We start from the raw sequence: 23,853 nt of genomic DNA, 5'->3' as shown, positions 1-23,853 counted from the left end.
ACACACGCCGAGGATGCATCCTTACATCCTTACATCCTTACTGTAGCAGACGCAGGAGTCCTGCACATCAGACTCAGAGCTGCTCGTCTATGACTCCAATGAAGCGTCTCTAAACGCAGACGCTGTCCTACATACACATATTTATATGTTCGTTCATGTTTGCCTCCAGGAAAGATCAGAAGACTGTCATGGATGTAAAACGCTCTGGTCCTGTGAGCCGAGGCTGCGTGTTGAACCTCCACGTGGAACAGAAGTCGACTTTTCAAACCTTCTTCACAGGCGTTAAAGGAGACATAATCCTTATTTCTTTCAAATAAATATTAAAAATGTTTCATTCTATGATAAAAACACTGAGGCAGCAAACTAAATAAAATCCCTGTAAGCCAAACGAGTGTGTTTCCTACTGTCACAGATTTCCTGACACAGAGTCATCTTCTACAGCACAGGTGTCCAACTGCAGGCCTCAGGGGCGGAGTCCTGCAGGTGTGAGACGTGTCCTTGATCCATCACAGCTGATTTAACGGCTACATGACCTCAACATGTCCTGAAGGTCTCCACAGGCCTGATGATGAACTAATCATGTGATTCAGGTGTGTTGGCCCAGGGTGATATTAAAACCTGCAGGACGCCGGCCCTCGAGGCAGCTCTACAGGCACTGAGCACCCACAAAGCACACGTAGCCCCTCAGCAGGCTTCCACAAGCTGCCCAATCAAAAGAAAGCAGGCAGGGTGTTGGAGTCAAATTGTTAATTGTTGTCATTTAAATTAAATTTGTAAGTCTTAGTTTAAACTATATGATCAAAGACGTTCCTTGGTCTCTGACCACCTCCCCCTGCTACTCTGGTGCTGGGGAGGCTTTATTAGGCACATCCTATCTGAAAGATCTGTTTCCTGTGTGGTAAGCTTCCTGCTTTTATGATCCTTCTGTGATCAGCAGGAGGTCACACAAACGCACAACCATGACACAAACATGTACTCACACACACACAGGTGCTTACACATGCGCGCACACACACTGCCTTATCTTTTAGAACCATAGGGGGGTTTATGAGGGGAGGTGCTTGTGTTTACTGTTGTGTAACTGTTTTCAATAAATAGCTGCGAGGAAGCGAGGAAGGCTCTTTGAAGAAGCCTTCCTCGCTTCTTCAAAGACGTCACACACAACGCGCTCTGTTTAGACCCAGACCAACAGTATTGTTTGACTGATGGTCTTAATATAAAGACTTCGGACTTTACGTTTCCCAATTTTTGCTTTAAGTTATTTTGTTATTTACATAATAATGTAAATAACCTAATAATGATCCTTATTGCTGTTTTAGAGGAGCGCTGCTTCAAAGGATAGTTGCAGATTTCTGTCAGAATCTGCAGATTATACAGAACAAATAAAATGTTCACGTTTCTCCAACGTTGTCTTCCCAACAGTTTCACCGGATGGTCAGGAAGTGTTCGCGATGTCTTCTCCGGCGCTGATAATCGGCGTCTGTCTTGTGTCAGTGACGTAAAAGATGGATTTAATGCGACATGACCATCAAACAGCAGCTTTCTGAAACATCAGATATGTATCGGATTCAGAACCACATATGAAAGTGACCCAGATCAGATTTGTGCCGTTCACACTGTCACACCATGATCAGATATGGGTCGCATAGGGTCAAAAAAAATCGGATTTGATGCGCTTTCGCCTGCAGTGTGAACGCAGCCAAAGATATGGAGCTGCAAATGACAGGAAGGAAGCCGACGACTGCGTTCTGTATAAATCTCTGTTTTAATGCATAAACAGTCAATAGAAATAAAAAGAAAACAAACTCAGATGTGATTAAAGGAGAATATTTACAAAAAAAACACAAGGAATAATTTTCTGTCATTTGCACATTTCATAAAACACACAAACGTCCAAAAAAAAAAAAACGCGTCTTCATTTTCACTGCGCGCCGTGACCAGCAGGGGTCATGTGACCTGCCTGAACAAACCCCCGTGAGGCCCGTCCGTGCGACGCAGCTCACAGGTGATGATGTCGCGTCTCTTTCAAATCCTGTTTTCGGCGTCGCTCTTCCTCTCGGTGTAAAGCCCCCCCCCTCCTGCTTCTTCCCTTTTTTCTCGCCTCAGTGCTTCAGGATCATAGGTGGAAGTTTGATGCAGAAACAAAGTTCCCCCTCGAGGAAAGCGAAAGTTCAGACTCTCCTCTCGAGGCAGATGGCAGAGACACCCCCTCAGTCTCGGTGTGTCTCAGGCGAGCGTTTGCAGGGTCTGGTAACCCCGCCTCTTCTGCGCTCGCAGCAGAGGCGTCTGAGTGTCCACGTCTCGAGACGAAAACGTCCTGCGGGCTCGGCGCAGGGACACGCGAATCCATCCGTAGACCAGACAGTTAAAGAAGCCCTGAGAGGCCGAGGTTAACGCCTGAGGACACAAGACACGCTCGGGTCAAAGACACGTGAAACAACCTGAGAGAGGCGAGTGAGCGATAACGATGAGCCTGAAATATCTGATGAATCGCAGAAACCAGAAGGCAACAAAAGACGAGTCAAGCAGTCAAGAAGGCTCAAACAGGAAGCTTGATGAGAGACATGGTTACACAAAGAGCACAAAATGAGCCCGACACACAAATTCAACCACAAACTGTTCGACAGCCTCAGGAAAAGACGACACTCCACCACAAACAGGTAAACGAGCTCAAAGTGTGAATGTCGTCGTTTCTCTGGACTCACCTGCAGGATGTAGAGCACCACCCCGGCTTTGCCCTGGCACGCCGCGGGATCCGCCACTCGCAGAAACGCCAGAATCACCGCTGAGGAAACAACACGACAAACAAAGACACGCTGAAACCTCGCTCACTGCGTCTGTCGTCAACAAGAACCAATCAGAGTCCGCGCCGAACAAACCTGGACCCCAGCAGAAGACGAAGACCAGCGGGTACAGGACCATCCTCCGGTCCATCACGCCGAACGAGGCCCGCTGCTCGCTGCCCAGGTAACCGTTAGAGGTCACGATGCGCCTGTAAATACAGCGCGCTTTGACCACGAGGACCTGCGGGGGGGAGAGGAGAGGTCACCTCCACGTGATGTTCGTGGAATAAGACGCGTCTGCGCGACGTGAACTCACCGTGATGCTCAGGAGGGTGACGAGCACGGTGATGAGGAAGACGGTGATGTGGTAGGTGTGCAGGTACAGGCAGCTCCGGCTCATCGGCTGCTCGCCCGACATCAGGAACAGCGCTCCGGTGTGCATCATCAGACACCTGGATGTGGAGAAAGCCCACTGAGCTCCTGTGTGGGATGAATCGTGGTGTGAACACTTTGTGTTCTGGCCTCACCTGTAGGGTTCGGTAAGGTTGGCCTGGCAGCGGCTGATGTTCCCCTCTATGATTACCGGCAGCATCAGCAGCACAGGAAGCAGACTGCAGACACAAGAGGAGGACTCACTGTTATCAGTACTGCGTGTGTGTTTGCATCCACACAGAGGCTGTGGCGCTCACTCACCATGAAACCAGAGCAACGATTTTACCCGCTGTGCTCACTCGGTTGGAAACCTGCACAAGGATGCAAAATATCAAAATGTATTTATAGAGCAGATATTAAAACAGTGTTGACCATAGTGCTTCACAGTCAGTACAAGCACGAGACAATAAAACAAACAATAGGCAACAACACAACAAGCTAGAATCAAAAGCCAAAGTAAAAAGTTTTATGACGTGATTTAAAAGACTGGATCGACTCGGCGGTACGAATGAACAGGGAGGTTATTCTAGGCGCCACGGTTGCAACGGCCCGGTCACCTCCTAGGTTGTGCTGGGAGCCTGTGATTGGACGATCTGCTCTGTTGGGATTGTATAAGTGGAGGAGTTCAGAGAGATAGCTGGGCCTGCTTTTATCGGTGTTTGGGTTTTTTTCTCTTTCTTTAAAGCCACCTACTATCTGTAGCAAGCCAAAAAGAACTGCGCACAATGCAGCCCCCCCTTTTATTTATGTATTTATTTTATTCTATTTTTGTTTGTTTTGTTTTTTTTGGTGGGTTTGTTTTTTGGTTTTTTTTCTGTTTGTTTGTTTGTTTGTTTTTTGCCTTGTTCACGTGATAGTACTTTTTTTTTTGTATGTGCCCATAAATTACACATTTTTCTGCATCCAAATGGTTTGCCACTGCGTGGCGTAACCAGTTTCACAATGGCAGTGTTTGTAATCGCAATTCGAGTTGTATTTTTCTGTACTTTTGTCATATTGGAAAATTATAAATAAAGTTGTCAAAAGAAAGAAAGCTGGGCGCTAAATTATTCAGAATTTTAAAACAAAATAATTTTAAAATCGATGCGATATTTAACAGGGAGCCAGTTTGTAGTTTGGCTAAAATTGGAGTGATGCGTTCATGGATTCTCGTAGCTGTTAAAAGACACGCAGCTGCATTTTGAATGAACTGAAGCCGGTAAAGAGACGAGCGTTGGAGGCCGAGTAGAGACAGTCACAGTCGTGTGGATCAGCTTTTCAAGGTTTTTACAGCCTCGTGTTTACTGAGACAAACAAAGCTGTTCATGCTGTAATCAGGTACCAGATCAAAACTATTGAAGCATCAGGACCAAACATGGGGGGGGTCTGTGCCACGTTCAGGACACTGGAGCATCTTTTTCCCCAACCACTGAGCTGTGGGAGCCTCTCAGAGTTTGACCCTGTCAGGTTTGTGTTATTCTTAAGCTTTATGAGCTGCAAACAAAACCCTGGAAGCTTTGTTTACTACCAGTGTCGTTGTTGTCTATTGTGTGTGTTTCGCTGCCCTGGCAGCTGGACAGATGTGTACCTGTACAGAGTATCCATCCATGCAGCTGCAGTACTTCTCCTTGATTCCTTTGTAGAGGTTCCAAACGTAGTTGAGGGTGTAGAAGAAGGAGGCCATGTAGAAAACCTGAAACAGAGTTTGTGATGAGACAAATCCTCGCTCACGCTCGCCGCGCTGATTCTCTAAATGGGTGACCTGACACCCCGCCCCCTTTTTAGACTTTAATAGAACACGAGAGCCAAAAGGGGCAGCTGACCCGGGGTTGTTGCTCTGAGTGAGAGATGTGGGTCAGGGATGTTTTTCTGCTTCCAGGCTGTTCTGTCCTGGTTCTGCTGCCCCACTTCATCCCAGAATGACCCAGTTCAGGATCTGGTCATCTGCGCCAGAATAGCTCACTCGATAGATATTTGTCAACAGAGACGTCATTTACCCGCTCGTCCTCAGGTGCTGGATTGGTTGTCATAGAAACAGAGGTAAAACCGCACCCAGTTTTATTTGATGTAAACGGGACTGAAGGAGCTGGAGGAAGCGGATGAGTCACTGATGATAAAACATTTAGAGAGAGAAGCTCAGCAGCTCAGCTTCTCTTTAGTTTGCTGTTTCCTTGAGCTGATTGATTTTATTTTGTTTCTCTTTCAATTTTTCATCACGATTGCTGCCCCGACCTTTTTCCTGCCACTTCCTTTTCCTTTTTTTGGTGATTTGCCCATTAGCACAAATCCTCTTGCTAAACTTACTCTTGTGTGGTTAAAAAACTCTTTTCTGATAACTATGGATATCATCTGATGATGGCTTTTAGCTGTAAATGTGCTCCATGTGTTAAACATTTGACTCTATTGTGTGAAAGTTCTTGTTTTTTGATTGTTGGCACACGCTCAGCTTCTGTATTTCAGTTGTGTGTGGGGTCAACTTTGGCTGACTTCTCAGGAAACACGTTGCTTTGAGAATATGGAAATCCCTCAGCAGCTCCACGCTTCACTCTGAAAACTTTCCCCTGAAACAAAGTAAAGAGAACAAAGGAAGCCCGTCTGAAGCGGAGCTTGTTTTGAACATGTTGGGGTCACGTGATGAAGGTGGAAGTGTTACCGGTGTGGTCTGACCACCGCGCTGGAATCACCGACTCTCCGTCGCTCATCTGGAAAATTGTGTGTGGCGTTGTGTTGTCAGAGCTGCTGCTCCGTCAGATCGGAGTTCATGCCAGCGATCGGTCTCCCTGTTTATTTTATTTTAGTAGCTTTATCAATAAAGTTGACCTGGGCTCCTCACACTAGGGCTGCCACAAACGATTATTTTGATAGTCGACTAGTCAGATCATCATCCATTGGACGTAAAACTACAGCTTATTGCACCAGCAGCATCTGCTCTTATATAACTATCATTAGCTTACAGCTCTAAGTGTTTAAGGTATGTGCTAACTAAAAATAAAGACAAGATGATAGTTTATTAAATTTTAATGAAATTTACAGATTGTTTCAGTGAAGTTTAATAAACTCCTTGCTATCTAAAATATAACAGGACACCGAGGATATTCTCAAGCATCTCACACTTCTGATAATCAGCTGTCTGCTTGACGTTTATTCAGCTGTGTAAAAACTATAACTTTAATCTCAGCCAAACCGATTTACTCAGGAACAAATAAAATACTAAAAAAAGCCAAACAATAACATTTTTAAGTTATCTAAGTGACTTATATATCATGTTTAACCTGAGTAGCGAAACACGACAGTGGGTTTGAAAACGATTAGCCGGGAGTCCGGTGTTCTCACGGCTCTAGTTAGCCTAGCCCCCGGCTAGCTATCGAGCTAGTGGCTAACAGACGTCTCCGAAAATGTCGGAGCGCTTTTGAAAATATGTGGTGTCTTGATAAACTGAGCAGATATTTGAGGTTTACACAGCTACATTCTCGCCTGAAAACATGTTAAACGTTTATTTTGTGACCCAGAAAGAATAATAAGAGTAATATTAAAACTAACTAGCTGCCGCCATTGTTGGAAACTGAGCTGGGCTGCGCTATGAATTCTGGGACAGCTTCTTCTTCTTCGGGGTTTAACGGCAGCTGGCATCCTTGTACATGCAGTGCTGCCATCTTCTGTTTCAGTCCGTTATTACACTCTTAAATCCTACTACTTATTCCTGCGTCTTTTGGGATCTTACAAAGCTTCAAACGACGCGTCGACTATTAAATCAGTCGTCGACGATTTTGATAGTCGACGTAATCGTGGCAGCCCTACCTCACACACACAAACCCTCGGGTCTTTCAGTTTGATTTTACTCCGTGGGTCACTTTGTCTTACAGTATAACCACAGCAGTCCAGTGTAGTGTTGTGTAGTGTTGTTTCACCTGTTCCACGATGTGCAGGTAGTAACAGTGCGTGCTCAGGCTTGTGCAGTCTTTAAAGAACAGGATGGAGCCGATCAGCCAGCACACGGCGAGCAGCAGGTCTGCGATGCTGAGCAGCATCAGAGGCTGCAGCTGCACACACACACACACACACACACACACACACACACACACACACACACACACACATACAGTGTGCTGAGAAATGATTTTAAAAGCTGGACGGAGGACGGAGCGTGGCTACTGTAGATGACCAGCAGGGGGCGACTCCTGGTTGTAGTGCAGCGGTCCCCAACCCCCGGGCCTCGGACCGTTACCGGGCCGCGAGAGTTGAGGCTCAGGTGTGAAATGTATAGTTTTCGGGGTTTTTATCGGTTTTCAGCGTTATTTTGTTATCGTTTTTATCGTTTACTTGGTTTTCCTGGGTCTTTTCACGTGTGTTATGAATAAATCTTCTTTTTTTCAGTACTGATACTCGTTTTATTTTGTTGTATTTATCCTTAAAGGCCGGTCTGTGAAAATATTGTCGGGCATAAACCGGTCCGTGGTGCAAAAAAGGTTGGAGACCGCTGCTGTAGAGGTAAGTCTGATTGGACAGAAGCTTATGAGAAAACGAGTCTCCTGTTCACCTGAAGACCTTTCTGGTGGGTTTCACGTCTCACTGAATAAACACGACGACGGTTTTATAAACCTCATTAGGACTCGAGAAGGTGACGCATGTCTCAGGGCGGGGCTTCTTTGTGACTGATCGGGTGTCTTTTCTGTATAAAACGATGAGTGGACCCAGCAGTTACGTAATGTTTTCCTTCTTATCCACATGAAGGTTAGAAGCAGAGCTGACTCTGAATATAAACATGTGAATGACAGCACATCTTTGCTGCTGATCGCTCTGCGCCGGGGAAATCTGACCTCGTTAAAGCGTTGAACAATAGGTACAGTGTCAGTGTTCGGCCCCCTCTCATCACGCCTAGTTTCACATCAGCGGCTCGGCTGAGGTTTGGAAAAGAGAACTGGATAACACAAAGGGTGATTTCACAGCGGCCACGTCCAGCTTTTATAAGCACTTCCTCTTCATTATTTTAACTTTAAAGTTCAGACCACAGTTTATCTCACAGTTTGTGCAAAGCGTCAGAGAACAGAGAGGCGGCTGACCTCGGGCTTCCGGCTGAGTCCCCGTAACATCAGGCAGCAGATGATGGAGCCTGAACCCAGAATGCTGCAAAAACAAACACACATCATCCTCACAATACTGCAAATGCACTGAAGGTGTGAGTGTAACCTCACGGGAAGAGCTCTGTGTTTCATAAAGATGGCGTGAAAGAAAAACAGCTGATTGGAACTGTGCCTGCCTCTATTGTCTGAGCGCTGTGACCTCTGACCCCTCAGGTCTTTCCCACTGGTCCCACACTGGGTAAATGAACCAGTAATAAAAGCCTAATGTGCTCTGAGCCCATTACAAACAAGTTTCTGTACAGGAACGTCCAACAGTCCGGCCGAGATGACGACTCAGAGTCTTTTTCAGCGCTCGGATTATTATCAAAAGGTCAAATGTATGTGTCACTAAAATGTAGTTAGAGTATCTTGACTTTTCCAGTCATGTTTCCAGTTTTACTCCTGATAAAAACAGTAATGACGACAGTTCGTGCTGCTGAACGTGACTGAAGTAAAATAAATTACTCATGAATGCCTTTTCTTTACTTTCCAGCTGTGCCTGTGGAGGATGAAGACACTGACCTGAGCACAGCCATGACGAGCTGGATCCAACTGACCACGACGTACACCTGCAGGGAAACAGGCAGGCGGTCAGCAGGCTGACACACACACACACACACACACTGGGTGTCTATGCAGATGACACCCAGCTCTATCTGTCCATGAAGCCAGATAACACACACCAATTAGTTAAACTGCAGGAATGTCTTAAAGACATAAAGACTTGGATGGCCACTAACTTTCTGCTTCTTAACTCAGATAAAACTGAGGTCATTGTACTCGGCGCTGAAAAGCTTAGAAATATGGTATCTAACCAGATTCTTACTCTGGATGGCATTACCTTGGCCTCCAGTAACACTGTGAGGAACCTTGGAGTCATTTTTGACCAGGATATGTCCTTCAACGCACATATTAAACAAATATGTAAGACTGCGTTCTTCCATTTGCGCAACATCTCTAAAATTAGAAATATCCTGTCTCAGAGTGACGCTGAAAAACTAGTTCATGCATTTATTACTTCCAGGCTGGACTACTGCAATTCATTATTATCAGGATGTCCAAAAAACTCACTGAAAAGCCTTCAGTTAATCCAAAATGCTGCAGCAAGAGTCCTGACAGGGACTAGAAAGAGAGAGCATATTTCTCCTGTTTTGGCTTCCTGTTAAATCCAGAATTGAATTCAAAATCCTGCTCCTCACATACAAGGTCTTAAATAATCAGGCCCCATCTTATCTTAATGACCTTGTAGTACCATATCACCCTATTAGAGCACTTCGCTCCCGCTCTGCAGGCCTACTTGTTGTTCCTAGAGTATTTAAAAGTAGAATGGGAGGGAGAGCCTTCAGTTTTCAGGCCCCTCTTCTGTGGAACCAGCTTCCAGTTTGGATTCAGGAGACAGACACTATCTCTACTTTTAAGATTAGGCTTCAAACTTTCCTTTTTGCTAAAGCATATAGTTAGGGCTGGACCAGGTGACCCTGAATCCTCCCTTAGTTATGCTGCAATAGATGTAGGCTGCCGGGGATTCCCATGATGCATTGAGTTTTTCCTTTCCAGTCACCTTTCTCACTCACTATGTATTAACAGACCTCTCTGCATTGAATCATATCTGTTATTAATCTCTGTCTCTCTTCCACAGCATGTCTTTATCCTGTCTTCCTTCTCTCACCCCAACCAATCACAGCAGATGGCCGCCCCTCCCTGAGCCTGGTTCTGCCGGAGGTTTCTTCCTGTTAAAAGGGAGTTTTTCCTTCCCACTGTCGCCAAAGTGCTTGCTCATAGGGGGTCATATGATTGTTGGGCTTTTCTCTGTATCTATGAAGCGCCTTGAGGCGACATTTGTTGTGATTTGGCGCTATATAAATAAAATTGAATTGAATTGAATTGAATTGAACACTGCAAACTTCACATTTCTTCACGATGAAGCGCAAACATCAAATGTTACTTTGTTACTTATTCGAGCTCTTAGAGCTGCATGACTCTTAATGCGATTGTGCTTAAATCGATGCTGCAGCGAGCATTCGTCTCTCTGTGAGGTCAGTTAACATCAGCTGCAGATGTGGGAGTGAAAGTGTTAAAAATAGAGACAAACAAACTGTGGGGGAAACACAAAAAAACCCCAGAGGAAGTTCAGAAATTCACTCCGAGAGGAGAAAAAGGAAACTGTTGTAGTCTCATTATCTCTTCTTTCTAAGATGTCAGTTTAACCATCTCACACCGACGACGGTTTAAATTCACAGTTTTCAACACACAAAAAGACCAACAAGATAACGGCGAGCGCGCACAACCCTCAAAGTGCCCGCTGACCGCGGCCTCCTCCTACACAGAATAAAACTGAACACGGCCCAGACTTCACAAACTGCAGTTCCTCTGACGTCCAGCAGAGGCTGCATCAGTGACGTCACCGTGGTAACCTCACTGCTAAGTGTAATTCGCAGATTTATCTGGATGTTAATGAGCAGTAGTTAGCAGGTGACAGCTTTCAACATTCGTGAAAGTCATTTTCCGACACTCTCACACTGCACGAGAAAATGCTAACTTCCTGTTTTACGAATCAAAGCTCCGCCCTCAGGGTCGTTAGACAAGCCGCTCTACCACTGGACCCACAGCTACCCATCGATGGAAGTAGCTAGCATTGACAGCACGCCACCCTCTCCAAATATGGTCACTTCTGGTGCCAAAAGACCAACATGGCTAAAATACTGACGCTTCAAAATCAGTGAGCGACGCCTTGTTGGATACCTCCATCTTTTAAATACAGTCTGTGAGAATACATCAAAGTATAAATATGAATAAAATATGTTTTAACTAAATATGTTTATATTTACTATATATAAATATAATACATATAATATATATTTAATTATGATCAAGATCAATAGACATTTTAAAATAAACAAATCCATGATTATGTACAAGAGAAAGAGAATAAATACAAATAAATATGACTGAACTCTTCATACAGCGACCCTGTTTCTCAGTCTGTCTTTAATGAGTTGTGCACTAAATGAAGAGTGAGAGAAACCCAGTGTGTGTTTGTGATGATGCTTTCTCTGCTTCTGCATTAAACCATCAGGTTGTTATTGTTCAGCGGTGAGCGCGAGCACCTCAAAGATTTTATTGGAAGTGAAATTTATGAATTTATTTCACTTCCTTCAGTGAGAGACGCTCGATTTACTGCAGCAGCACAAAAACACGCGCTGATTGTTTTACTGGACTTTTGGCAGATGTTGAACTGACTGATTCTCCGAGTGCAGCTCACAGACTGAACAAACCGAGACTCGTCACAGAAAACCAAACACATCCTGGACGTGACTCCGTGTAAATCACACTCGGATGGTTTCCTCCGGGTTGTTATTCACACAGAGTAACAGCGCGGTGTACTGTTCCTTTAACGAGCTGCAGCATCACGTGACTACACCAATATAATCTAATAATACGAGTTTAGAAAACATTTTTATTCATGCAGCACCAAATCACGACTGTTGTTGTTTATTGTTGTGAATTATTGCACTGTTGTAGATCCCACAGTAATACACAGTTCGAGTTTATTTCCACGCTCATCCAGCCGCATGTAAAGTTGCTGAGCTCCGTTAAAGTGCTTGAATGTGCGCGTGAGCTCACCTGCGTCCAGTCCTCGGCTCCGGTGGTGTTTGCTGCTGTGTGGTTGGTCAGAATCATGTCGTCTGAAGACATCAGAAACTCTCTGAGCATTTCAAATAATCAAGCTGAAGGTGATCACGTGATCTTGCCTGGTCCTGGAGCGGTCAGCTGAGCCTTCCGTAGGCTGTCGGGACCAGCTTTTATCCTGCAGGATGGCGCGGTGTCCGCTGACCCCGCCCCCGGGGGTCTGGCCACGCCCCCTGCCCGTGAGGGTAATACCCACCTGCCTGACGACGCCGGAGCTTCGCTTTTATTAAATTGAATAAATAATTAAGTGAAGAAGCAGCAGCTGTGAGTACTTCTACTCCAGTACTTGTGTAATATACTCAGTATTTTCAGTTACTTATACTTTATATATTAGCTCAGGACTCCTGAGAGAACTGCTGATCTTTTTTCCCCTGTCCGTTTGGATCTTTAGCCATCAGAATTATTGCCTGAAGAAAGATGCCAAGCGGACCATCATGGCCTCGCCATGATGGTCCATTTGATTGACCTTTATTATAATTATGTATTTATTTTATTCAGGGAGAGTGGTGAGGGGAGATAGGCCTCCGTACCTTGGAGAGCCTGAGATGTTCCCAGAGAGGTGGAGTCTAAGACCCGACCTGACATATAGACAAACAGGCGCACGCAGACACAAACATGCATTCCCACCCCCACACACACACAAACAAATCCTCGGCGCTCACCCGACGTGGAGACAGACACTCCCCAAACATTCTCCACATCCCAGGTCCAGGTACCCTCGCCACAAAGGGGCAAACCATACCTAGACCCAGGAGATGTAACCCTTTTCCCTGAAGTGGAGACAAGCAGACCGCCCCCTATTCTCCATTAGCACCTCCTCCCAGCCCCGCCGGTTAACAGAGAACAGGGGTGAGTGAAGACGCTGATATGTAGTGTTGCTGCGCGCTGTTCTAAAGTGCATTTAAAACACAGGCGGGCATGGTCAATGTTCCCTCTAAGCTAAGCGCATGCGCAATAGAGATTGAAAATGTGACGTCATTCAAGGGTAAAACCGCAAAGAATTCTGGGAACTCGTGGCAAGAGGTAGTAGCGCACGCAGGCTTTCAATTGAAATCAGTTACACAGCGATAAAAAGAAACACAAAAAACTGTCAAGAAGCTGTTGTATTATTAACTGCAATAGCCGGTCGCATGACAGCCATGAAGCCGACGGGTAAAGAGATCGTTTTTTTTTTTATCGATTACGTCGTTGAAGAGAAATTATTCGAGCCATGTTTCTGAAGTAAAAAGAGGCGACAGGTGGCCTGGATTGCAGCCATTCAAAGACCAAATATAACGTCCCAGAACATCCGGCTCACAGGTTAGTCTGCTCCAAGCATTTCCACAAAGGTCAGTGTTTTGTAGTAGTTAATACGTCATTTTTCTTAACATAATTGGTGATATAGGTTACAAGCAAGTCTGGCGCTGAACAGAAATTGTGGCGCTATGCTATCACTAATTGCCCAGTACGATTACAGCGTACAATATTATTGTCACTGCTACGTTTCTGTAATGCGAACCAGAAATTATTTCCACTACTAATTAATTACCGTTGAGCTCAAAGGTCCTATTAGTAAACGGTTAATGAATGTGTATTTATGAAGACGATTTGTGAGACTCGTAAACTTATGATACGTACGATGGTCTTTCGTTCTACACGGTGCATTTCATGGTCCTGTACCCATCCGTCGGTAAAGTGTACCTGGGCTTGATGCAGTGACCTGAAGTTACTGAACTTCATGAGTGTATGCACTCACTCCAAGAACCGTATCATTATAAATATGAGCGTGGTGAAAGTTGGGCAGCACGCTAACGTATTTTGTCCACTCTGTGTGCTCGTAAGGGTCTATCCCTTTCACTCCTTTGATTTTTTCCTCGTATCTTTTCTCTGCCTTTTCATCAAGTCTGACTTTGTACGGTCCGGCATTGTTCTCCTTCGTTTTGTACATAACTTTTTTGGGGGGCAAAGAAAAAGCAAGAAGGTATTGGAACCGGAGAATGAACGTTTTGCGGTGCTGCAAATGCTTGCATTTGATGCGGTACTTGGATTGTTTTGCCACGAGTTACCGGCATGCAATGCGCGAAAGTCACGTGGTCTGTCAATCTCTATTGCGCACTGCTGGCACGGTCTCTGCGCACAAAGATTTTTTTAACCTGAATTGAAATTTAAACTTTAAGAATCCTGTTTTGCAGTGTTAGTCAGTGACTGGCTGCTAAAAATATCTGCAGTGTTTGGTTTTCTTCCTGAATACTGTCGTTGTTTATATTTACTTCAATTCAATTTATTTATATAGCGCCAAATCACAACAAAAGTCGCCTCAAGGCGCTTCATAGATACAGAGAAAAACCCAACAATCATATGACCCCTATGAGCAGCACTTTGGCGACAGTGGGAAGGAAAAACTCCCTTTTAACAGGAAGAAACCTCCGGCAGAACCAGGCTGAGGGAGGGGCGGGGCCATCTGCTGTGATTGGTTGGGGTGAGAGATGATGTAGCTAAGAATGTGCTCAGCTTCATCCAGAGGTGGTGCTCTGCACACCACCACACAGCCCACAGGCTTCACCTCAGCCACGACCTGCCGTTTGATGGCGGTCGTTTCCCCCATAAATGCATTTGATATGTAAATAATGAAATGCATGAACAGTTTGTCTCAGTTTAATGTTTCAGATTATAAACTGATGATGAACTCGCTCCATGCTGGGACACCTCAGATTCCCGTCTGCTTCCCACAGACTGAACCTGGAAACATTTAAACAGGAAATATCTACAACTCGTGGGAAAATCCCTCGTCGGGACGTGAAAGGTTTGTTGGACGTGACGTATAAACTCTCACAGGTATTCTCACCTGGTGGAGATTTCAGTTTCATTCATGGACATAATCCCACTCATTTAAGCTCGCTGTTACACGCTGTTGTATTTAACTCGAGCTGCTGTAACAAGAGAAGATCAATCATACCCATCAGCCACTTTATTAGGTACACCTTGCCAGTACAGGATTGGTTTCTTCTTCCCAGCGTTGACGAGGTTTTGGAAGCGTCGACGAGGTTCTGGAAGCGTCGACGAGGTTCTGGAAGCATTCCTCAGAGACTCTCCGTGTTGACGTGACATCGTCACAGACTTACTGCAGAGCTGTGGACTGCATCCATGACATGTGGCGACTGTGGAGGCGTTTGGAGGACAGTGAACTTGTCACGGACGTGCCAAGAAACCATCACGCCCTCCCGACAGAGAGATCCTGATGTTGTGGCAGATCTTCTGCTGTAGCTCATTTGCTTCAGGGTGTGATGTGTCAGAGACGCTCTTCTGCATACCTTTGTTATAATAAGTTATATACGTTTGGTCATTCTCCTGTGACCTGCGGCACCAACCGAGCATTTTCTTTACAGAGAGCTGTAAACTCAGCAGGTGTACCTAATAAAGTGGGCAGTGAGTGTAAATATAAACTTCATAGAGTTCATAGAGGGGTACTGCCACCTGCTGGTAGAAAGATATCAGTCGTGTTGTTTCTGTGACGGGAACATTTCTGTTGTTGACATAATTCCAGATTTTTCCTCAGGATGCGATGAAGCGTTGGAGCGTTCAGACTCGTCTTTTAGTGTTTTCTGGTTGTGGTGGAGGAATCTGTGGCTCTGCAGGAACACGCAGCTGCTCGAGCTCCGGAAACAAACTCAGGTTCAGGTTCAGGTTCAGGTGAGCTCAGAGGCTTTAAAGACGTGGTGACTTTAAAAGTGTACAAACTGGACCAGGGACAGTTTTTTAGTTTAGACCATAGGTGTCAAACTCTGGCCGAAGCCATACCAGATTACTATCAGAGCTGGCTTACTGGTATTATACAGCTAATATATATATTGTTTAGTATTAAGCTTTGCTTGTTCCATATTCAGTTTTTCAGCAAAACGTGTTTGAGTCCATAAGAAAAGATTCATTCTTATATCTGGAGGAAGATTTTTTTCAATAAATATTAACGTTAGCCTGCGACTTTGTTCCAGGTTTGAATTTTGGCCCACTGTGTGTTTGAGTTTGACACCCCTGGTTTAGACTCTCTACAACAGCACGAAGGCCTCTGTGTAGCTGACCTTTGACCTTCATATATCAGCTGTTTTACCCCTCAGAACCAGGGCTGCTGATCTGTAGCACCAAATATTCAACGAGCACTAAAAGTTTGAAAAACCCTTCGTGACCACGCCTCTCGTTTGAAACACGTGACCTCCAAATGAGAAGCTGTCGGCAAAGTTCAGGGTTCACATCCGGACACGCGTCTGTGGTTCAGGCACCAAAAGCACTTTGGTTAACGGGTCAGTGTGGTCCAATCAGACGGCCGGATCGTGGACCAGCGGCTCGTTCGGAGGCAGAGATTTGTTCTGTTACTTGGGATGCTGTTAGCCTAGCTTAGCATACAAGCTGAAGGCTCATACTTCTTCCTGTTTCTTCACTGTGTCCACGACAGGAATGTAATGACAGTTGCAACAGGAAGTGAGCTGGGGCGGGGCTTTCCTTTAAGGCAGATTTAACCGAGCGCGTCCTCTGAACTCACACTGGTTTCACTGGTTACTCGCTGACTTTTGTCCGCACTGGTTTTCCCAGCACGGGCCTCCCTCTCTCGCCGCTTTCAGAGACTCTCATTGGTCGAGGAGGTCCCAGCCTCCCTCAGCCCGGCTGGCTGCAGCTCGTGCTTCTTCATGTGCTTCCTGAAGACTCGGGCTCCGCTCAGGTTCTTCTGGCAGATGTCGCAGAAGTACGGCCGAGCCTCCGAGTGCACGTCCACGTGGTAGGTGAGCTCGAGGGCGCGGCTGAAGCTCTTGCTGCACAGCGGGCACTGGTAGCGGACGCCGGAGTGCGTCAGCTGGTGCTCTTTGAGCGAGCTGCGCTGCTTGAAGGTCTTGGGACAGATGGGGCACTGATACGGCCGGGCGTCGGTGTGCAGACGCTGGTGCCGGCGCAGCGCGCTGGAGAAGGTGAAGCTCTTGCTGCAGATGCTGCAGGTGTAGGGTCTCTCTCCCGTGTGGATCCTCTGGTGCTCTGTCATGTGCACGTGCTGGATGAAGCTCTTCCTGCAGGTGGGGCACTGAAAGGGACGCTCGCCCGAGTGGATCCGCAGGTGCTTCTGCAGCGCTGACGCTTTGAAACAGTCGCGCCCGCAGACGGGGCAGCAGTGCCGTGATTTCCCATCAGCCCCACTGTCGGCCTGTGGGTTCAGGGGTCCGTGAGGACTTGTGGGCCCATCGCAATCTAAGAATCCATCAGGGTGTAGAGGTACATCAGGAAGTGTGGGTCCGTCAGGAAGTGTGGGTCCGTCAGGAACTGTGGGTCCGTCAGGGTCTGTGGGTCCGTCAGGGTCTGTGGGTCCGTCAGGGTCTGTGAGAGACATCAGAGAGAGCTCAGAGAAACACCGGCTGCTGCTGAGGAGAGTGCCTGCAGGCTTCATGAGGGCAGTCAGCGTTTCAGGGTCAAACATGCAGCCGTCCAATCATCATTCAGAAAAATCAAACTGCCCTCACAGAGCCCGTCGGGAACAATCAATAACTAATTAATTAACGATGAAGACTCACTGCCGCGCGCTGGCCTCCAGTCCTCTTCCTCACCATCAGAGTTTATCAGCCCGCTCATGTCTGGCTCTTTACGCTCCTCGCTGTTGCCCCGCCCCTCGGTGGGGCGGGGTTTGTTAACAGAGGGCTCGACTCTGGTGAAAACATCTACGGAGGTCTGTAGAAGTAGACAAAGACAGTTAAATGTTGGCGTGATTATGTCTCCAGATAAATCAAAGTAATTTAAAATCACTGTGACGTGATGTGAGTGGCGAGCACGCGGGTTCACACAGAGGACCGCAGCGTCCTGGACTGTCGGTGACGGCGTTCTGTGCTGACCTCATTCTGCACCTCAGACACAGGTCAAAGTTCACCTGAGACCAGCTGTTTTCTTACCTGCACGCCTTCATCCACCTCCTTCTTCTTCATCCCCAGCTCCACCTTCCCGCCCTCGATCTTCATGTCGAACCAGAACACCTGAAAGATGCAGAAAATCTGATCTGAGTGCAGTTTCTATCAGTCGAACGCACGCTCAGATGAAAGAGCTTTGAAGTCTGGGCGTCACCTTGTCGGCGGGGTCGGCGATGAGCCCGTCCCTGATGTGGGTCCTCATGTGCTGGCGCAGCAGGCAGGGCTTCAGGAAGCTGCGGGGGCAGATGCTGCAGGCGTGCGGCTTGTCGGCCATGTGGGTCTTCCTGTGCACTCGCAGGGTGGCCGCGCTGCTGAGGATCTTCGCGCATACCGGGCAGCGGTGCGGCTTCTCCGAGTCGTGGACCTTGGCGTGCTCCAAGAGAGCCGACATCTCCGGGAAGCTCCTCCCACAGCTGAGGCAGCTGTGGGAGGAGCTTCCCTTCGGAGTATCGGCGCTCCCGCCTGAGGACGAACAGGAAGGAGTGAAGGACCTGCTTAACTCAGCCGTTCATGTCACCTGGTACTGTATCGTTAAAGCTCGCAGACTAAAAGGACAGACAGCTAAACGGTGGAGAACATAACGTGTGGCGTGAAATGAGAAGCTGCTTTGTCGGCGTGCGAACGGGCCGACCCGTCGAGCTCTCGTCTGAAACGAGGAGCTGGAGTTTCTCACCGGTCGCCGAGTCTCCGTCTGCGTTCCCGGCGTTCCCGTTCTCCACTTTCATCCCGCTGAGCGATTCACCCGTTTTCTGGAACAGAGCGCAGACCTGAGGTCAGTTTACCTGCATCAGCTGTGAGCAGGTCAGATCATCTAACATTTCAAACACGCCAAATAATCCTCTTACATTCTGAAGTCGAGCCTCGCTGCTCACCGGCTGGTCTGAAGGCTGTGATTGGTCGTCAGCGGCGGCGGCGCTGCACTCTTCCCTGCTGTGGATCTCCTGATGCTTCCTCAGCACTCTGAGCACAGAGAAGCGCTTCATGCAGACGTCGCACTGGTACGGCCTCTCTCCGGTGTGAGAGCGCATGTGCTCCTTCAGCCGCGACGCTCGACCGAACTCTCGGCCGCAGACGCCGCAGGTGAACCGCTGCGCCCTCTGGTGGAGCTGCCGGTGCTGCAGCAGCTTCTCCACAGACAAGAAGTCCTTCTGACACAGGAAGCAGTGAAGATTCGTCTCCCCCTGAGTTTCAGACAGACGGAGAACAACCTGAAGCTTCAACGTTTAGCTCAAACCAACTCACAGCAACAGCTTTACATCGTTACAGGGAGGAAGACAGAACCAGGCTCAGGAAGAGAATAAGCAGAGGCAATGCTGACAGCCTCCCAGAGTCTGAGTGCAGACGAGACACCCACTATCTCGCCCTCTGTGGCGACACGTTGTGTCTCAAAATAAAGACCTGAGAATCGACTCGCAGACACGGGGGTCAGAAGGGCGTCGACTACGATAATGAGTCCGACCTGGAGTTGAGCAGAGGGGACGCTGTCCCAACGCTCTGCTGTCAGGTTAACACCTGTTCAACATCTGGTTCTCCAGCTGTGGGGGGACACGTTACTGTTCGACTTCACTGGGAATTGTCTGATGTTTCCTCAGAGAACGTCAGTCTTCCTTCTCTCACCCCAACCAATCACAGCAGATGGCCCCGCCCCTCCCTGAGCCTGGTTCTGCTGGAGGTTTCTTCCTGTTAAAAGGGAGTTTTTCCTTCCCACTGTCGCCAAAGTGCTGCTCATAGGGGGTCATATGATGGTTGGTTTTTCTCTGTGTGTGTTATTGCAGGCTCGACCTCACAGTATAAATCGCATCGATGAGTCTGTTGTTGTGATTTGGCGCTGTGTAAATAAAACTGAACTGAAGTGGACACGAGCCCACGCTTGGTTTTTGCCCACCCAGAACACCATGTGTGTGTTTTCAGGGAGTCACGGACCAACATCCTGGACAACCTCCTGTCCCGGATGGAGCAGTACGCCAACAACCTGGAGGAGCTGGTGGAGGAGCGAACTATGTATTATTGTAGGGTCTACCTGACAATATAAAACACCTTGAGGCGACTGTTGTTGTGATTTGGAGCTTTCAAACTGAATTGGATCGCTGTGAGCTCCTCCTCCAAACTGCTCCTCTAAGCAGAACTTCGGACTCGGTGTTTCTCCTGAATTCTGCTTGAATGGTCCAAAAGAAGGTCAGGTCAGCGTGACACTAAACTAAGTGAATTTAACCTTCAGTTCATTGAGCTTGAATCTGATTTTATTGCTGACAGACAGTAACTGTGAGGAGCGGCGCGTGAGCCAGAAACAGCCAATCACAGCGAGCCTCTCGCCTACTTTAAGTCACGACACAAAAGGAAAATGTGACACTTCTAAAGAAACTGTTCACACAGACCAATCCCTCCTTTCACACTCAGTCACGTGACCACACCTGTGCACTCACCTCTCCGTCAGCACCTTCGACTTTGACCACCTGGATCTGCTCGGCGTGCTTCTGCAGGTGTTTCCTCAGCAGACCCGGCCTGTTGAAGCTCTTGCCGCACAGCGAGCAGGGGTGCGGCTGCTGCCCCGTGTGCAGCCTCACGTGATCCCTGAAGGACGACGCCGTGGAGAAAACCTTCTCGCAGATGGAGCAGGAGTACAGGTTCTGTCCCGTGTGGGTTTTCTGGTGGTCGACGAGCCCCGTCCTGGAGGCGAAGCTCTTGGGGCACAGCGAGCAGAGGAACGGCCTTTCTCCGGTGTGAGTGCGCTCGTGCTGGACGAGGTGGCGCCGCTGGACGAATCCTCTCCCGCACACCGAGCAGCAGTGGGGTTTCTCTGCGGCGTGGCTGAGCCGGTGACGCCGCAGGCAGCTGAGCTGGGCGTAGCTGACGCCGCAGTCGGGGCAGGAATACGGCTTCTCTCCGGTGTGAACCCGCTGGTGGACCGCCACGTTTATCTTCTTTGTGAAGCGTTTGCTGCACAGCGAGCAGCTGTACGGCTTCTCGCCCGTGTGGGCGGTCATGTGATCGACCAGGCGGGAGGGACGCGAAAACTCCCGGCCGCATACCGAGCACCGGTGGCAGCGCTTTGACCGGTGAGCGCCGTCTGAAGCCGGTTCATCTGGTACAGAGAGACTCTGCACACCTGGATTAAGCCCCGCCCCTGCAGGACACAAATACATAAATGATCATTAAAATCACTTTTTAAAGGATTTCCTTTAACTTTCAATATGAATCACGTGAAGATCAATCAGAAGAGCAGAGGTAGAGGAGGCTGGGCAGACGCTCCCCCCGTAACGCCGCTCTGACACTAAAATAACCCAACGAGGGTCCCTAACCTTGAGCAGGGAGCTGCTGACAGTCCTCTCCTGTTTCCTCAGGCTCCTCCTTCACTCCATTCATCTCCTCATGCTCTCCTCCTCCTCAGTGTTGATGCGTCTCCTTCAGGCTTCTGTAATAATAATGATGGATTGCATTTATAGAGCTTTACAATTCCACTATTCATTCACACACTGGTGGAGGCAGCTACAGGTGTAGCCACAGCTGCTCTGGGGCAGACTGACAGAAGCGAGGCTGCCATATCGCACCATCCTGGTGTTGTCCTGGCCCCTCTGACCAACACCAATAGGTGAAGTGTCTTGCCCAAGGACACAAGGACCAGGACAGACAGAGCAGGGGATCGAACCAGCGACCTTCCGGTCCCTGAACCACATTCGCCCCGACCAATAAACACTTGTACACAAACTTCCTGCTCACGGTGAAAGCACCACAGTGTTAGCAGACGTACCTGAAGCCTGGTTGGTTTCCTCTGAGACGAGCCGCATGAAGCCGTCGTCGCCCGGCTGGAGTGAGTCCTCACACTGAGACAGAAGCAAACATGAATCAACCTTAACCGTTCGTCAGCGTGCTGCGTCTGCGACACCGCTCTGTCCTGATGACACGCCGATGAGCCAACGTGGCTCACCATCATCAGGCCTCGGCGCTCCACGCTGACGGATGTTTCACCGATCAATCGCTGTGAATCAGCTAGATCGATACACCGCAGCCCCGCCTCCTCTCCATTTGCACACAGCATCACTCAGCTTAACTTCATCATCCTCCGGACCTCTCCACGTATCACTGGACGCCTCCTCCCCACAGACCACAACCCTACTGGTGACCACTTCTCCAACAGAAGGGAAACAAGAATTTAACCTTTATCTGTTCAAATCATGGTCAGTATGTGCGAGGTGGTCAGGAGGTCCAAAAGTGAGTCTGCAGCCATCTGTGAGACATGGTGGAGGCTCTGTCGTGGTTTCAGCTGCATGTCAGCCAGCGGTGTTGGAGAGCTTCGATCAAACTGATCAAGTATGATCATCAGTTTGATCCACCATGCAGGAACATCTAGAAACATCTGATTGGAAGCACATCTGGATAGAAACACATGCAGTGGATCACCACAGGCAGATTTAGACTCAGATCAATTGTGGGATTAAGTACTGAACAGTCGTGAGCAACGTGATGCTGCCGCACAGTCGACGGCACCGCATGCTGCCCCCTGTTGGTCACAGGGAGCTGTGCTGAGATAAAGAAACGTCGGTGCATTTGTAAGAACACTGTTATTACAATGTTACAGGACACTGTGTCAGTGCTAGAGGATGAAAGAGACTGAACAGAAAATGTGAATGTACGTTTAAGCTTCAAGCTATTAAAAAGTCACTTTATAACAAAATAAATACAAAACAACAAAGTAAACTTTGTTCAAATGTGCATCGTCCACATGAACAGTATGTTTGAAATCCATTTGTATGTTTTATTTTTAAATGTTCAATTAATTTTGTTTGTGCTCCAAATAAATTAGAAATTGCCCTGTTGTCTTGTTCTGTGCCCACCCTGAGCCCCAGGTGTGGGACCGTCACTGTGGAACACCATGAGTCATGGATGGGCCTCCCCAGAGCCCGGACCCCTGCAGCAGTGTGGGATCATCCTGACAGGGAACAGAACAACAGGCAGAAACATCCAAAGCAGCAGTGGTTCAGTCTATGTTTGCACATATTTCACATTTTCATCACAGAACATAAAGAAATGAGGTGGCTCAAGACTTTTGCACAGTGTTGTGTGTCTTTGTCTGCTCTCGCTGTCATTTCTTCTTCCTTTACCGCACTGTGAGCATTAAAGTGCGTGTTCGGAGCTTCCTGATCACACAGACAGCAGCTCGGAGCTCACGCTGATGGTTTTTGGTGCTTTAACTCGGAGCATCAAACGGACAGCCAGCTAGCCCATCAGCTAGCCTAGGAGCTAGCCCGCTATGTTAACGTAAAGCGTTCAGAGAGAAGCCCGGAGCTTCAAACGCACTCGTCCGTACAGAATGGGCAAAGAAACGCCCGAAAAAGGATCTAAACCCGACGGTGTTACAGGAGCATCCCTGACAGCAGAGCGGCTGATGCTTAGCTGTGAGTGCGGCTAGCGCATGCTAACGCTAATTAGCTGTGATGGAGGCGGAGCGCCGGTTTAAAGGCTTCACAGCCGCCTTTGGCGAGCTAACCCGCAGGTGTACGGATGGAGCTCTCACCTGTCTGTCAGGAGCACTCACACCGACTCCAGGAGAACTGAAAACCAGGGAATGTTTTTAAAAAATGAAAAGAGCCAGACAGCAGGTGAGTCCCAACTGAACCTAACTCAGTGCTGCCGCCGCTGGCCGGGAAGTGAACTACAACAACACTGCAGCGAGAGGCGGGCGTCCGCGTGCGCTCACGCACACTTGAGGTGACACAAAAGGAACCAGATGTTTCCATCTACGTCATCACACTTCACCATAGCCTCACCAACATCTGCAGCAGCTTCACAGTCACCTTTGAACTCTGCAGGTGAGACTGGAGGTAACTCACCTGGAGCTCATGGACAGGTTATCACACAGGTCAAGCCAAGGACTTTATTTTATTCTTCCTCCCACATGAAGGCAAACTGAATATTTGAGCTTATTCATCTCTGCGA

The 23,853-nt window shown here is 48.0% G+C and overlaps 2 protein-coding genes and 1 long non-coding RNA gene across 7 annotated transcripts; 1 reads left to right on the top strand and 2 right to left on the bottom strand.

The window, feature by feature from the left end:
* Positions 1 to 1,746: 1,746 nt before the first annotated feature.
* Positions 1,747 to 13,190, bottom strand: tmem116 (transmembrane protein 116). Its single transcript, XM_085177710.1, has 11 exons — positions 11,939 to 13,190; positions 8,837 to 8,883; positions 8,255 to 8,318; positions 7,103 to 7,234; positions 4,783 to 4,887; positions 3,477 to 3,526; positions 3,311 to 3,394; positions 3,100 to 3,235; positions 2,880 to 3,024; positions 2,706 to 2,785; positions 1,747 to 2,397 (listed from the first exon to the last, which is right to left on the bottom strand). Exons 1-11 carry the CDS (start codon positions 12,026 to 12,028, stop codon positions 2,227 to 2,229), a joined length of 1,104 nt encoding a protein of 367 aa, XP_085033836.1. The 5' UTR covers positions 12,029 to 13,190; the 3' UTR covers positions 1,747 to 2,226.
* A 1,055-nt stretch (positions 13,191 to 14,245) lies between these two features.
* LOC146509213 (uncharacterized) lies at positions 14,246 to 22,441 on the top strand. Its single transcript, XR_014876892.1, has 2 exons — positions 14,246 to 15,007; positions 15,048 to 22,441. It is a non-coding gene; the product is annotated as an uncharacterized LOC146509213 (long non-coding RNA).
* Positions 15,734 to 21,331, bottom strand: LOC146509214 (uncharacterized). 5 transcript variants are annotated; one of them, XM_085177702.1, is made up of 8 exons: positions 21,219 to 21,331; positions 20,343 to 21,043; positions 18,765 to 19,100; positions 18,593 to 18,668; positions 18,074 to 18,381; positions 17,905 to 17,985; positions 17,533 to 17,686; positions 15,734 to 17,338 (listed from the first exon to the last, which is right to left on the bottom strand). In XM_085177702.1, the coding sequence occupies exons 1-8, from the start codon at positions 21,280 to 21,282 to the stop codon at positions 16,593 to 16,595; spliced, it is 2,466 nt and encodes an 821-aa protein (XP_085033828.1). In that variant the 5' UTR covers positions 21,283 to 21,331; the 3' UTR covers positions 15,734 to 16,592. The 5 variants fall into 5 exon arrangements, with proteins under 5 accessions (XP_085033828.1, XP_085033829.1, XP_085033831.1 ...); XM_085177703.1 differs by having other exon boundaries at positions 15,734 to 17,320; XM_085177705.1 differs by having other exon boundaries at positions 15,734 to 17,302.
* Positions 22,442 to 23,853: the final 1,412 nt, after the last annotated feature.

This window comes from Neolamprologus multifasciatus, chromosome 11, assembly GCF_963576455.1.
Source record: "Neolamprologus multifasciatus chromosome 11, fNeoMul1.2, whole genome shotgun sequence".
Classification (NCBI taxonomy): Eukaryota; Metazoa; Chordata; class Actinopteri; order Cichliformes; family Cichlidae; genus Neolamprologus; species Neolamprologus multifasciatus.
Note: the sequence above shows the minus strand (reverse complement) of the source record. Positions and strands in the feature narration are given on the sequence as shown.